Source organism: Lathamus discolor, chromosome 22 (genome assembly GCF_037157495.1).
Source record: "Lathamus discolor isolate bLatDis1 chromosome 22, bLatDis1.hap1, whole genome shotgun sequence".
Classification (NCBI taxonomy): domain Eukaryota; kingdom Metazoa; phylum Chordata; class Aves; order Psittaciformes; family Psittacidae; genus Lathamus; species Lathamus discolor.
In genome coordinates, this window is record NC_088905.1 from 3,657,481 (window position 1) to 3,673,976 (window position 16,496).

Sequence of the window (16,496 nt, forward strand, 5' to 3'; positions counted from 1 at the left end):
AGCGACATCTGCACACCAAGCAGATGCAAGATGCTGCAACTTCAAAAGCGGTGCAAGCTGGCAGCCTCACAGATCTGCTCACCAAATGTAACCTTCCTGAAATCTTCAAGTGCCCATCCATCTGGATCCTGAGTCCAGGCACTTCACGTGTTTGCACCTGCCTGCAAAACACTTGGGCAGTTAAAACACTAACCCTAAATACTTCAATCAGAAAAGACTGGCACAGACAACCCCAGAATTGTCAGCAGGGTCTTACCTCACCATGCAGAGTGAAAAAATATGACCTTTCTTTCACCATATTGCCTGAGCTACTCTTAGCTCTATAGGCTCTCAAGCTAGCTGCAAAAGAGCACATTAGCTAAGGCACAACGATGCATTAACTGGCTTCATGCTGCTTCCAGGACCACACTGGAACAGGAGGTGCAGAACAGCCTTTGTGCGAGGGGATCCACCAGCAGAGGAAGAGGATGTCTGACATCACTTGCCACAAATAGGGTTACAAAATCAGAACAAGGCAAAGCACACGCTGACTATTAATGGGAAGCCTGTTGTGGGCCAATACACTGGGAAGATTGTTCTGCAGGGAGCGATGTTTTGAGCTCCCAGATCTGCCAGTGACACAGTCTGTAGGGAACCTCCTCTATACAAATGCCACTGGGAACATCTGGCTTTCAATAATGTTCGTTCCTTTCCATTTAGCGAGTCAATTCTGTTTTGTTTTCGCCTTGGGTAGTCTTCAGTTATGTTTCCTCTGTTGCTTGGGAGGGCAAAGTCAGTGTGTGTGGCCCTCCTGGGTTACCCAGTTGGGTGACTGCACAGCATTTAAACTGAATTATTTAAGTAAAAGGAACAGAGAATGGTATGCCACTGATACCCCAAATTCTCCTTATAAGGAGAAAACACAATCTGAATGAAAACTGTCTGTTGTAGTTCACTGAGGAGATGAAGTGAGTTCTGTGGCTCATTCATCTGGGTTCATTCTGTGGTAACATCCACTCAAGTCAGGTTGTGTTTCACGGCTTCTGCAATTTAAGTGTATGGTGTCTCATCCCAAAGCCCCTCTCTACTTGCCAGCTAGTGGTTTCAGGGGACGAGCAAATAGCAAGAAGGTGGTCTTGTTGATGATCCATCCCTATGGTGCATGTCTCTCCAGTGCTTTACCTAGAAAAGGAAAGGATGCTTCCCTGACTTACAGGACTGAGTTGTACAACGACATCAAGCTGTTTTCTGGGGTAATGCAACAGGCAGCCACTTTGCTGTATCAACACATCTTCTCATTTCATCATGATCCCCACTAATGGAGCCGGGAGAGAACGGTTTATCCCAAACAGCTTGAGCTGCTTTCATGCCATGAACAGAAAGAGATGCCTTGGAAATCAGTCACCCTCATCAACTCTGAACTCATTCAACAAGAATCATGGGACCAAAATACCGAGCCGATACGCAAACACAAATGTGTTTGTGTGGTAGGAAATAAGCTCTTCTCGCACCAAACACCCAGATGGAAAGTGATGTCATTTGTATATCCATTCAGACTTATTCAGACTGCATGAAATTAAATCCAATCCTTCAGAGGCAAGAAGGGGGAAAATCATCCCTCCTGATTACTCACCCACTCAGAGCTGCTCTAAATAGAAATGAAGGGGTTAGTCACAGAATAAAGCAGGGAGACAGGTGCTCACTGGGCTCTATAACCCTTGCTCCTTGGGGCAACACAGCAGGGTCAGGACCCTGGAGAAGCTACTGCATCACTCAGAGAAGCGCAGCTCCCTCACAGACATCAGTCAGAGAGAAGAGACACAAGGCAGCAGCATCCATGGCACATCTGAGTCTTGCAACCTTCAGCCTCCTCAGGCAGAGTTATAAGAGATAACTGCAATTCCCAGCCTAACTCAGAGTACTGATCCCAATTAATAGTTTGGATGCCAGGCTGTGAATTACAGCACGTGAGGAGTATCTATCTCACAGGCAAGGAGCACAGTGAACAGCTGGAATCAGTAACCTCTTTGGTTACCACGACACTACTCCAGCTGAATCCAGCAGGGCTTGTGAGTCAAGACCTCCATCAGGAGTTTTGGAATCACTTCTGATCCCAGGAAGCAGCTCAAAAGACCACAGCAGCTGGAAGGAAGACACAGCTTGCAGCCTCTAGGGGGATTCATTAAATGAAGCCAGCATGGAATTTCTCTGATAACACGAAGGCACATGGCTCAATCTGGTAGGATGAGTGTGAAGACAGACGTTCTACGCTGAACAGAAGAAACAGCTCCTGGCACTGATACGACCACTGAATACACATCTGTGGGAGATGAGACAGAACCAGTTGCTCGGGACTGTTAAATAAGAGCCTGGACGGTAACACTGGAAAAAGAATCCTTTCCTGTAGGGACAAAGCTGATGTTGGCAAGGAGTTGAACTGCATGAGCTAATAGGGTGCTTCCATCCAAGGGAAATAACTTACCCTTTTTCCTGGCTTGAGCAATGACATCAGCAGCACTTTTGCTCATCACCTTGGTGATATAAAGGGGGCAGTTGGTTTGGTTGGCGATGGTTATTGCCCGGTTCACAGCCTCTGCTTCCACCTGAGAAACCAAGTCAGCAGCAAGTTAGTACCATCCCACGTGTTAGCATATCCCAGTCACCTTCCAAGGGTCAGAGCCTCTGCCTTCATGGGAAAACAGGGGGTGCAGGGCTGGGATGAGAGACTTTCCTCTCTCCTTTTCCACATCTCCAATTCTGAGACAGTGTAACCACGACAATCACAATGACATCAAGCTGTAGTCCTCTCTCATTACTACCTTTTCTCCCAGGCTGTTTTAAGCAGACTCAAGTCCTAAGGTAACACTCCAGGTGCTCAAGGTCAGAATGATTAAGCCCCTTCTTTAGCCTAGACAAAAATAAGCAACTAACTGTTGACTCAACGGAACTGTTCATGCTCCAGCCCACACGGAAGAGGGATGCTGTGCCACATACTCTGGTAAGCCACGTTTGGAAACAAGCCTCCTAAATTGTACCCTGCACTACAATAACTGGCTTGGGATCTGACAGAGTGTGAACCACCCCATAAATCAAGTACTTTTTCTTGCATGTGTAGAGAGATAACCTCAGTGAGACTGAGGGTCACTTTGTAACTACAGCCTCAGAATGAACGTCATCACTCTGAAGGCTTTTATGGATCTCACATGCTCATCAAAGCAGCCCAGATGACAGATTTAACAGCAGGGTAATGCTCACAGTGCCTACTGCCATAGACAACTGAGCCTGCAATACCACTGACGTTTTCCAGGTGAACAACACAGGAACTTAAACCCAGACAATCAGACTCCTGATTCTCAAATGCAAGAGGCTCCTGTCACCATGCCAGAGCTGGTGACTATCCCTCCCCAGGCCAGGTGATGGACACAAGGGAACATTTTTTAGCCCAGCTGCCCTATGCAAATGGAAAAGGATGCAAGGAAGGGTGTTTCTTCCAGGCCATTTGATTCAAGTATACCCCAGCCAGCAGCACTTGCAGGGAAGACAGAGGCTGAAAGGAAAAGCCAAGAAAAGCATTCTTGTCCCTCCTGAGAGACAAGGAGAGAACTCAGACAGACCAATGCTTCCAGGCAATGGCATCTGTTTGCAAACTGCCCATTTAATGCTGGCCTGTGCACAGCTCTGTCACTGTTTCCATCCTGTGCCTTAGTTTCCCCACTCGCAAAGCAGGGATGACACAACACACACCTCCAGACTTCTGACCAAAAGGCATCTGAGCAACTGATAAGCAGGAGGAGAACATCTTATGCACAGGAGAGGACAAGGTTGCTGAATTCACGCCTTGTGCCCAGATGCTATGGTGACAGGCACATAACAATAACCCAAGGACTAGTCCAAAGGGGAATGTTTGCAATTACCAGTATGCAGCAGAAGCCCTAGCACAGCAGTTCTCTTGGAAAAAAAGAGACAGACATTTCCTGGAGCACTGGGACTGCTTGTGCTTCCAGCGTTTTTGTGGCTGAAACAAAAACAAGGAATGATGGATGGCTCCGAAAAGTCATCACAGAATGATCTATGAGGGGAGAGCTTTCCACAAACTGATGGGTGATGCTGTCCTGAGATAGCGGGGTCCGAATTAAGGCTCCCTTTGGTGGCTGGAATAATGTGCTGAATCCTGTCACCTTGGCTCAACACAGGTCACTGAGGTGAGCAAGCCAAGCCCATGAGTCAGCAGTGAAACTTAAGCCTTAATTCAACCTGGGAATTCAGAAGATGCGAATGCTCCAAGACACAAACACACATGGCCAGACCCTGAGTGCTTCACTCTGACCTCAGTCTCACTGCATTGAGTGGGAGGTTGGATTTAATAAATACTTTAGACTTGTTCAACAACTCCTGCTAGTTTGTGGTATGTGGACGTCTGAAATAAGCAGCCCTTCAGCACGGTGACAACCATCATAAAATCCTTAGGACAGGCTTTACACTCCATAAAGGGCAGCATGAAAACCCAATTCTAGTGTTAACAGCATCCTGCAGGAACATCAAGAAACATCCACTCCTACTGCCCCATCCCTGGCAGTGTTCAAGGCCATATTGGACAGGGCTTGGAGCAACCTGCTCTAGTCCCTGCTGCCCATGGCACAGGGTTGGAACTGGAAGAGCTCTAATGTCCGTACCAACCTGAAGCATTCTATGATTCTATTGGGAGTCAACAGGAATTACGGCTCTGCTGCCTCCCTCAGAATCTGGCCTTTATCAGCAGCCAGCTTAAAGGGAGTTGTATGGTTTTAATAGTTACTCCTGCAGTGGAGAAGGAGGGAGGGAACCAGCTGACATCGCTTCCTGCCCTGTTCCCTGTGACTTTCAAGGAGGAGAATTTTGGAGCAAATGGTTCTACTCAGGGCAGACAACACAGCTGAGTTCAGCTGCACGGAGCCTGCCCAGTGACACTGGGAAGAGGCTTTACTGATCCCCAGCTGAGGCAGACACGTGTCCTCAAGCAGCCTTCCTTGCTGCACTGAGAAAGAACCCATTTCTACACAGATGTAACGACTCAACCGAACTAGGGAACCACCTCAAAGCTCCCACTCCACTAAGGACGAGCTTTGAAGTAGCCAGACAAGACTTGGCTAGTTTGATGGCCAGACACTTTAAGGTAAGAAGCAGCCTTCCTTTGAAGTTAATGGAAGTTAAGGGGTGCTCCACAGATGAGCCCCAAGTGTCACGTCAGCATCTGTTCCCACTCTCCTGATGCAAGCCAACAAGTATGTATGAAACAATAACGCAGGGGTGGGTGGAAAGCTCAGTGCAAGTGTCTGCTCCCAACTTCAGGAAGCAAAACCTCCCAGTTCCTGAAGCCAAACAGAAATCACTGTGAGGATTCACACACTGCCCTAGCTGAGCGTTTTCTTTCTGCGTGAAGCAACTGAGTGATTTATATCCCTACTGAAATGTCTCTGGATGCTGCTTGTCTGAACCAAGGGGAGGAAATAGAGAGGGAGCATGAGGGGCACGTGTGGATGATCTCACACACCCAGCTTCCAGCTGCCACATCTGGCAGTCAGCAAAGCCCCAGTATCTCTGAGGGACAAAAGGAAGAGCTTCTACGTAGCAGATGGACTTCACAAACCCAGAATGCCATGATGAGATGTCTTGCTTAGAGATACTGAAAGACTAGAAGTGAAGACTGCAGTGGGAACCCACCTGAAAAACAGGTTTTAGGTTCTTTCTTATTCTTAATTTTGAAGACTTAGAGGGAGTGCTTGGGGTGCCTGAACCTTGAGAAATCAATAGGGAAGTATGAAGGATAACTATATTTAAGCGCTGAGTTAAGATCTGAGAAGGTCCCTTCCAATGCAACCATTCTATGGTTCTATGAGTTAGCTCCCCCTTCTAGTACATACTTTCTGTGCCTTCAGCAAACCACTGACTCCCTTGGTATAATAAAAATCCATCATCAAAATGTTCATCAAACAACCAAACCTGGCAACAGTCAATGGCAGAATGCTGCCTACACAAAACCAGAATCAGATGTCTTTAGTCATGCCAAACTCAACTGAAAGTGATGGGAAACTACAAGAGCTCCGGGGTCTAGCCCCATAAAGACCAGTATCATCAATGAGAACATGCAATTGTTCAGGGACTCCATCTTAAAGTGGTCCTGTGCAGCATCTGAATCAAGGAATTGGTGATTCAGAAAGACTGTGCTTTACCTGTGCTTCAGGTTCAACATATTCTGCATCTCCTGATGCAGGATTCCAGTTTGGGCTATCAAAGGGCTGAATTGAAGATGTGATAAGCACCAACAGCTTTCTGTGTCTCAACTGCTTATCATGGGCTCTGTGGTTCAAACCTCACTTGAGATACCTGATGCATGAGGAGAGTCTTCATAGACTATCTCAGCTCACCAACTGAAAGAGAAAAGCCTTTCCAGGGGGTGAATCAGATCTTAGGCTGGATCAACTACTCCCTGGAGACGTCCCCTTCTCCAGTACTGAGAGGGCTCCTCAGTTCCTCACAAATACCCACAGCAGTTAGTCTTCAGAAGGGACTAGTTACTAGTTAGTCCTTAGAAGTGTCTTAGCCTCTTCCCTTACCCCATGAAGCAATGTTTACAGCCAGGATAAAATCATGTTTCCAGCCACATTCATCCCAATGTGAAGTACTTGATGGCAATGCAGAAATGTTAGAAACTGAGGGAGTAAATGCAACAGCAGTAAAGTCCTCACCTCCTCAGGTCTGCTCAACACATGCCCTTCAGGACCTGTGATTCCCAGTTCCAGGATCCTTTGCTGCTCCTAAGGGAGAGAGAACAAAAAGAGATTTTAAGCAACTTGCATTTCTTCTTGCAGCAAACACAGCTGTTTGAAAGAGGTACAAGCGAGATCCTAGGCATCTGTGCTAGCTAATAATCACATGGGGCTTTACATAAGGGCCTTACAACCAGCGTCCTGTCCAACTTCCCTTGCTGAGAATAACCAGAGCTCACAAAACCCTTGCTGATTTGCTCACAGGAAGTCAGAGAAACCTTTTATTTTGATTTGTGTGACCCTGGGTTCAGAGCCCCTCAACTTCCACTGCTCATTTGTGCCTGTAAATAATCCCCAAGATACAGCAAGACGGTATCTCACGAGAAATATCATCCTGCAACTGCAGGCAATGGGGCTCAAAGACTCAGGCAGGCTCTTCCCCAGTCACACAATGAAACATAATGTATAAAATGAGCTAAAGATCCGATTAAATCCAAATACATTATTGACATTTCTTCTTTGCTGCTGTTTAAAGGATCAACAGATCCCAACCATCATCATCTTTAGTACTGTATGAAGCTATTTCCCTTCCTACACTCCCTGGTCTTAGTTTCTGCAGAACATTTTATTGTACACAGTGACATTCACAGCCACACACCATCTTTCACTTATGGGGAGAAAGGCAGAGGTGGCCAATATCCACCACTGCCACAAAAACCTGCTTTATCAGTAGCAAAGAAGGGGGTAAGATTTGATGCCCCACTCTGCTTACATCCTTGATCCACCTACGTCACGCTTTTAAAAGTCGTGGTGATTTTCTGTTTGCAAAGAAGGAATGAAGAGTTTCAATCCCTCCTCCCAGCATTTTGAAGTTAATAATCCACAGAACAAACATCCCATACCTCAGCGATGATGTCACCGTTCTCAGCATGCACTTGAGCTGTCGCGCCAATATCCCGGATCACACTCAGGACCTCGTATATCTGGAGGAGAGAAAACACACATTACAATACATTCTGAGTGTACACCCAGGTACACACCTATTCTAAACACTCCAGACTCATTCAGCATACTGAATTTTGATGATTGGAAGAGAGAAAGAGAAGCATTAAGAAATATAAGATGCAGTTTTCCGGATAGGTATGAGCCATTTTCCTGCCTATAACTGAATTTCTCAACCCACAGAGTTGGATGCTACTGATATATGGCAAACATGCACTATTTAAAAGCCAGGTTTGGTATATGGGACACTGGAGGAAGAAACGGTAACTGCACATGCCTACAGCTGGAGGGGTTTTAAGAGCTCACGGGGTTGTACCTCTTCCATGCCTCCACTGATTTCCATGGAGAACCTGTATCCACCCCTCTCGCTGCCTGGGACAGGAGCAGTGTGATTTCCCACCCTGAGAGGGCTCAGGTTGAGTAACCCACAACAGACACTGGCTCCGTCAATGGCCACTCATTAAAATGCTTACCAGAGTCATTAGAGATAACTGTCACCCACCACTGCCTTCTCCACTGTTCCAGACTCCCAGGCATTCCTCTCCTCCCACATTTAGAAATGTAAACTGCCCATCTACACAATTAAATGTACCCAAACGTATCCACCAGAATAGCCAACAGCAATTCCTTCTTACGGACCCACAATTCTAATGCTAAGGCCAGAAACCAGCTTCTGGACCAGGATCAGTTTGAGCTGATAAACACACAGAGCAGTTATTCCAGAGATATCCCTGTCCTGCGCTGTGCCTAGGCATAAAGCAGCAATTTATAAAACTGCCACTGCTTCCACACCAAAGGAGCTGGAATGAAACCTCCTATCTCTCCCAGTGAGGGTTTTGCCATTGCTTCCAGGGTTTGCTGTTGATTGGGGTGTTTTTTGTTAAGAAAACAACCTTTCAACCAGAGCTCTGGGCACTGCTGCAAATCTTAGGCACTGCTACACATACGAAGATTGAAGCCAGAAGAGAATATCAGATCCCAGTGCACTGAAATTAAACCCTTACATAAAGCAGTGCCCAGCCTGCAGTGACAGAAGCATGCCAACATTAAGCCTTCCTACCTGAGAATCAGTTAGCTGAAAGCGATCTTTGAAAGCCATGTACACCAAGAAGGAGTTCACACCTGGGAGAAAAGAGAGCAAATTGCAGGCACAGATAAAGCAACATAAACCACACTGCTTGTCATAGAGAGAAGACATCCCCCCTCCATCAGCCCGCCACCAAGCAGAAATGATGGGTAGGCAAATAAATGACTTTGCTGTGAAACACATACACGCACGTGCGTGCACACACATGGACTCTCAAGCAGATCACAGCATAAGGCCAGGATCTCCCCCACCATGTGGCACCAGGGTGTACCCCCTGAGCCCTCTACACCAGCAACTGTCCAAACCTTCACAAGAAGCTGGAATAAGCCAAGTCAATGTCAGGGCCCAAATCAGCTCTACTGGGATGTAAAAGCGAAATACTTCACAAGAGCCAGTCCTAAAAATAGGGGAAACAGTACTAAAACATAAGGAGGGGAAAGGCTTTCCTTAACTTTCAATAACTGAACTTACCATGATCTTTAACCAGAGCTTCCATCTCCTCCTGGACACCTTTATGCCACTCGGTGATGTCCACATGCAGAGAGTAGTCACAGCAGGATTTGCTGTCTGCCCATTCTCGCCACTGGTCAAATGCAGTCAGCAAACTGGTCCCCGGCTCAGGAACCACATGATCAACTGGGAAAGACAACCAAAGCACTGGTAAATGGCCGGTGCAGCAGCTTTCCTGGATATCCAAGACAGAGAGCATGCTTTGCAGAGGCTGCTGCAAAAAGAAGACATCCCCTTGCCCTTAAAATATCTGAGTTTGCAAGACTTGGTTTCTGAAGTCCCACACCTGAGAGTGCAGCCAGGAAGCTGATGATGGAGCAGAAGCTGAAGGAAATAGTTCAGTTATTACAGCTTGTTCACTGCAATTGTTTGTGAATGGAGCAAATGGAACTGACTCTTAACAGCAGCAAACACAAACTGCTGCAGAGAGCTCTATGAACATCTCTTCCCTGTTTGGAGACAAGTGAACAGTGACACAGACAAAATCCCCTGTGAGCAGCAGTCAGCAGCTTTCAGTAATCAGCACCTCACGTCCAAGCAGCTCCTTTGTGCTGCCGGACATGCTAGAAAAGGTGTCCAAACAGTGTAAAGATGCTGGCACACACAGTGTCAACCAAGATCTCCACATGGATGGGAGCTGCTTTGTGCTATGCATCCCAGCCAAGAGCACCTTCCACAAACAGTGTACAAATGAGGACTGGAAGATGCAGGACCAACAGTCTGTTGTGGTTGGAGAGATGCCCCTGACAATAAGATGCTGCTTGCCTCCAGCACCTGCCTACTCTGCTCCCTGTTCCAGCCTAACACGGCAGCAACTAGGTTCACAGGCAGCTATAAGATATTCCCCCAGTGCTACAGGTGCAGAACATCCTCAAAGGGTAAAAGAGATTTGGATGTGAAGGCTTAGTTTTCCTGCCAGTAATCTGAAGAGCATTCAGTGAAATAAAAGCAGCCAGCCAGCATCTCAGAAACTGAACTGCTGCTGAGAGGAGGAACAGCCTGCAGGACTTCAGGGGTCACAAACTGGGCCGGCACTGTTGAGGAAGACAGAGCCCTGGTTTGATCTTACATCAAATCACACAAGTAACTGCTGCAATTACCAGCAGAGAAATTCAAGCAGTTTATTTTTAACCTCACTGGCGAGTATCTGGGCTGCCATCAGCTCAGCAGTTAGCTCTACATCACAGCTGGAATAAGACACAAAGTCTTCGGGCCTTACTTGTTCCCAGTGGAAAATCAAAGCTGTGTTCACCCTCTCTCCCTCTTGCAAAGGTGACTACGTGAGAGGCAGCAAAACAGCAGTTAAAATATCTGTCCTTTTCCAAAAGGCTTGTGTTTGCCCTTTGCCAGCCTGCAAAGGGAAGGGTGCAATCCATTGCCTTGCTGATACACCAGCAGCAGAGCTGCAGCTTTGAGCAGCACTGGGTTAGGAGTTCATGAGCAGCTGGTGGCCTTCGTGCGCTCAGACAGCAGAGTCCTGCCCACCAGAGAAATCTGTGCTATGAGTGAAAGCTCTGAAATGTGCCTGGTGACTGGCATCAGCTCAAGGATGTGCTTTTCACCACCCTCGGGAGAAGCAACCCAAATTTAACCAGATGATAAACCGGCCTGTTTTTAAAGAACCATCCCGTTTCTGTTCCATGATCTCGTCCTCCCCAGTGGTCAGAAACCTTCCACTAACTTCCAAGACTGAATTGTTTCTTCTTGGCCAATACGTAGCCCCTTGTCACTCTGCCAAAGTTAATCTTTAGCTTAAGCAGTACGAAAACCAAAGAGAAAAATAACATTCCCTCTGTGTTACCACTGGGACACAAAGAAAACCCATGTTTTCACAAATGGCCAGTGCCTTAACGCCAGAGCTGTCTTCCTCAGCTCGCTGGCTAATTCAAAACCAAACAAAGCCCATTTAATCTCCAACACATCACAATAATAAATCCATCTCTACTTAAGACAAAAGGTGCCCTAAGAGCTCTGTTAGTCCCAAGATGATACATGGCTATGGGCATTAGGAAATCCTGCCTGGAGACATCAAGGGGTTAACACAGTGGAGCCCCTAGGAATGACTCTGGTGTCTAGGATCAGAGCTTTATCACCATCTTATTTCATGCACTGCCCAAGTATGACTAATGGCAGCTTGTGGAGGGAGTGGGAGAGGGGGTAAGGGAGCTCTATCAGATCTTTAACAAAGTCAAACCACAGCTGGTTACAATAAGGATAAGGGATGGAGGTCGTGGTGCATATGTGCAAGAAAATCAACTCTGGGGATTAGGAATATCTCATATGGAAGTTGTGCTGCTGATACATCTCATAGCAGCTCCCTCGAGCTCCCTGATAGCCAAATCACCCATCATCCCCACCAAAACAGAATACAGTTTGTTTCCACAGCAGCTTTCTGCCAGCCACATATTACTGATCAACCACCTTGTTATAGTTACATAGAAGAAGTCATCAAGAAGAAGGCATGAATGTGCAAGTTAAGCCAGCAGTTTTCCAAAGCCTGTGATTTAACTGGTCCAAAAAGACCCTAGGAAGGAGCACCATCATAAAGCATTCCACAAGATAGTGAGAAGGACATCCCTGGACCTGATACAGAGCAGGAAGAAAGCTGTGTTGCCACAGGTGAGGCAGAACCAGTAGATGCTGAAATGAGATACAAGGAAGCTGGATGCAACCCTAAGTGTTAGTCTAGAGGCAATTCAGACACAAATGCAAATGTCTCCTCAATTTTTCCATCCCTTGATACAATGGAAGGGGCCAACTACATTGCAAGATCATGGCCTACATCCCTACATGTGAGGGTTGGGGTTTTTAGGAGCCCAAATAAGTGAGAATACGTCTAAATCGTAAGGAGAAGAGCAGAGACTGATTCTTCGCCTGCTGTTAAAAGAACTGAGCATTGCAACTACTTCTGCCTATTGGTATGGAAAGGAATCACCCACATACAACCCAGAGGAAGTTCTCCTTCCAGTCCTCAGGCACAGCTCATGAGCTCGGAGTAAAACAAAAAGCTTTTTCTTTAAGGTCCCTGTGCTTCAGAGCGCTACAAAGCAGCCGATGAAAGCTCCATCCGCTGCATTCCCACAGCCCTGGGTTCCCAGGATGACCCCTGGATATAATCTGCCACAGGACCATGGACATAAGGTCTTCTGACCCACCAGAGCACGCAGCAAACCCAGCCATGGAGATTATCCTGGAGGCTTCCCATGCAAAAAAGCAGCATGCTGTCCTGACCTCTCTGATCCACTTCTCTCTAGGGAACCCAACAGTTTACTGCCCCATCCTTCACTCCTTCATCTCAGAAACCAGGAATGTTCAATTCCTGCAGCCACTGGAGTGGCCTCATGTCTGCAGGACACACTCAAGACAAACTGTTGCAACAAGACTGTTGTCACCCTTTTATTCTCCAGACCACTACAGCCTTGATGTCTTCATGCTTCCAAGCCCATATGTTTTCTTCCTGTTGTTGATTATTGCTGTACAAATGATGTCAGCTGCTGAGGTCTGAAAAGGAAGTTGCCAGCTCAGTTTAAGCTCAAAGCTGACTCCAAAAACAGAAACAAAGTGAAGAAAAAAGAGGAAAGGGAAAGATCGTTTCAGTATCACTTCATCAGCACTGAAACCTTCAAAGGAGGAACTAAAGAGCTTGTGGTTCTTGTAGTGGCTCCCTAAATTTCAGGCCTGATCCTAATGTTTCTCCTTATTTAACATCACTCCCAGCAAGTTACATGGCAGAGACAAGGTTAGGATTACAGTGGTTTCTCAGCTATGAACACAAAACATTCTGTGGATTTCTCTTTTAACCTTCTGAGATGCAGAATCCAAAAAAGCAACAGCCTGTGGCTTAGGAGCAAGCCTGCTCACATCAGCGAAGTAGCTGCTGTTACAGAAAAATATCAGAAAAGAATTTTGTATTTTACAAATCATCCAGGTTTTCCCTTGGTAAAATCCTGACAAGAGTCCAGAATTACTGCATAGTCTGTTTAGCTTTTTCCCAGACAAACTAAGCCTGCCCCTCCCTTTGGAAGGCAGTGGGATCTGAGCACCTGCGTACCCACCGCTCTTCCAGCCACGCTAAGACTCTTAATTACCCCTCTGATGTGTCTGGTTTTGCTCTCCCTTCATTCCATATGGCTTCACACTGCTTACAAGGTGCATCTGCTCTTACTTCCAAGTATTTCAGCTCCCACCCTCCCATCATCCATGAGTCTGTCTTGCTCATGATCCTTCACTCCTCCTTGGACAGATTAATCGGCTCAAGATTAAAGGCAGACAATAAGCTGGAGTGAGACAACACCACTAACCGCTGTTAGCTTATCTGTGTGGCTTTAATATACCGAAGTTGGCATCCAGCCACACTGAAATGGTACGTGTCCAGTGAGCCCAAATGGCTGAATGCTGGGAGGTGGGGAAAAATAAAACCCACCAGTGCATCAGACAGACAGTGTTAAATGAAAGGGGAAGGCAAAAACCGAGAGGAACTGATTTAAACAGAACTTTCCAAGTATAGGGAAAATCAAGTATTGTTTTAACATGAGCATGAAAAAACTAAGCAGGGTAGGAGAAGCAAAAGGATCAGTTTATAAAGCACTAGCATTTACTGATCACATCACCGGTCAGTGCATCCATTAAAGGTTGGCTTTAAAAACATCTTTGTTCTTTGTTCAGCTGCTCTATCTCCTCCCTTACTTTAAAACTTTACCAACTCACCAGCTGCAGAGCACACTTAGAATGGTGCCCATCTCAGCCCTAAACTGTGGCTTTCTAAAACATTGCATCACATTTTGGCTTCCTTTTACCAACTCAGATAGACTGTGGGCTTTCTGGTCCTGAAGAGCTTGTCCAAAGGAGGGAGATAGCAGTGGCTCTCACTCAGACCCTGAACAAGTGCCCAGCTTGAGGACGGAGGCAGCTATTCTGCATGGGCATGAGGGACCAAACTCAGAAGACTGGGGAATTTAATCAACAGCCTGCAGGGTGTTTTGAGACTGAAGCCATAAAAAATCCCATGTAATCTCCCTCTGGCACTTGGAAGCTCTCAAAAATGCAGCTGAAGAGCCATGCCTTTATATTTTTGACCCCTCACTAAGCTCAGGAGAAATTATTGCTTCAGTGAGAGAGCTGAATTCAGCTCTTAGCCGTGCCTTGAAAACAAACCTTTAGGTTTTGGATGATGTCCTCATGGGTGGGGATTAATGGGGTTTATAGCTTCCTGGTATTGTGGCATGTGCAGGTTTTTCTCTTTTGCATCCTGTCTCGTTGGAGCAGGCCTTGGCTTGCTCACAGCCCCTTCCTGCAGCTTCTATTAATAGCCCTTGATTCCATCTTTCCCTTCTAAAAGGTCTTTTTCAACTGGTTTAATTACGTGTCATCTAAAGCATGCATGAAATTCTTCTCCAGCTTCAGCTAATGAACATCACTACCAGGGAGGAGAAAAGGTATTTGATATGGACAATATAAATGTGAATGAGGGTCAGATGTTACAAAAACTGTACGTGCAATAAAACCCTGTATGCAGGGTTCCAGTTGCTATTATAAACTGCAGTTTTGCACATTATTTCCTGCTCCTACTAGCATTAAATGTGCCTATTGTTTAAAAGGAGTTTATAAGGTGAAAATCCTTAGCATTTAAGCTTAACTGTTAGCAGGCAGATTTCCCTACCCAAAACTTTAAATAGCAGCTAGATCACTATAAACACATCTGCCTGTTTAATACTACTTAATCTCCACAGCAACTGCATGTGATGAAATCTGCTGAATTTATTGAGTCGTACATTCTGTCACAAGCCATTTTATTGAGAGGTTGTAATTAAATTCAGCCGTGGTAATTGCACAGCTCCCTGCTTAGAAGTCTGGAGTTGCTGCTACTCTATGACTGCAACAGTATTCTCCTGGCACTGGTGTGAACTGGGAATAATGCTATGAAAGTGAGTGGAATAAATTCAATAGACATGAACTGAAAGTCAGGCCCTTGACTGACCCAAGAAGCTCCACAGATTATCCCATAATCATGGACCTTATTTCATCCAGAGACTTCAAACTCTCAGCTGGTAAAACACCATAGCACCTTCTACTATTAGTCATGTATCATGACCCTTTTACACGCAGAGCTACCAAAAGCTGCCTTATCCAGTAACAAAGCTGTTCACAAGTCAAGCCTGGCAGCAATAAGACTTTTGCTTCAAGTACTGAAGCACAGCTGCCTGCTCAGCAGCTCAGCATCAATTCAGGCTAGAAAGAGACCTCAGCATTGCTTCTGAGCTCAAAAATCCCAAACCAAGTAACCTACAAGAGCCTCACATCTCCTACGTTCTGATTTCATACCCAGTTCTCCCTCTAAACCACACTTCAGGTCATGTTTGTGATCTAGGACAAGAAAGGATAGCAACAAGATCACTTTAAAGGTTACCACAGATGATGTACCTAAGCTGATACACTGGAAGGTAATGAGAAGTCGAATGAAGAATTTTCTTAACATCCTGGACCCAGCAATCAGACTTTAGCTTTGCATTTCCGTGGGGATTTATTCCCACATTATTTCATTGCTTGGCTTTTTCCCTCCAAGAAAAGGTATTAAACAAAGAGATTATTCTTAAGAATAAAAACGCTCTGCACAGAACAGCATTTACCATGCTAATACAGATACACAAGGGCTGTTTCCTTGTATGGGTCTGCCAAAGTAAGAGAAGAAAAGGCAAGCAATACGATATTACATGTTGTTTTCTGTCAGGTCAGATACAGTTTATTAGAGTTGATGTAGAGAAATCAGACCCTGGAGCAGGCTCAGAAGAATGAGACATATCTGTGCTGCACTGATTACATTTTCAGACTGCAATGTTCTGTTAGTCCCTCACTGATGTCATACAGATATTTCACTTGTGTCTTTTTTGCTGATGAGGTCCAAAGTACGATTAATATGTTAATGCCAGCTGGACACAAATGTAAAGAACAGGGGGTCTGGATGTCCAAACAACCATTCATAAACTGCTTCAACAGCTGGAATGACAACATACGAAGATGAGATCAAAAAGGCTCCACTTCTTTAAAGCACAGGTTTATTGTACACCCAAGCTATGCTTGTGTCTCAGGAGGTCATCATGACAGAGGAGGAGGAGGAGCAGACCCAAGTTCAAAAGAGATATTTAAGTGATTCGAAGATTTATTCTTCCTTTTAG

At 45.8% G+C, this 16,496-nt stretch overlaps 1 protein-coding gene across 2 annotated transcripts in view; it reads right to left on the reverse strand.

Annotated features, from left to right (window-relative positions):
- The window catches only part of DPYSL2 (dihydropyrimidinase like 2), a 49,440-nt gene that overhangs the window by 9,869 nt on the left and 23,075 nt on the right, over positions 1-16,496 (reverse strand). For both annotated transcript variants that reach the window (XM_065659070.1, XM_065659069.1), the window contains 5 exons: positions 9,286-9,450; positions 8,788-8,849; positions 7,628-7,708; positions 6,705-6,773; positions 2,462-2,582 (listed from right to left, as the gene is read on the reverse strand). In XM_065659070.1, coding sequence (XP_065515142.1) covers positions 2,462-2,582; positions 6,705-6,773; positions 7,628-7,708; positions 8,788-8,849; positions 9,286-9,450 — 498 coding nt within the window. The remainder of the gene's footprint in view (positions 1-2,461; positions 2,583-6,704; positions 6,774-7,627; positions 7,709-8,787; positions 8,850-9,285; positions 9,451-16,496) is intronic.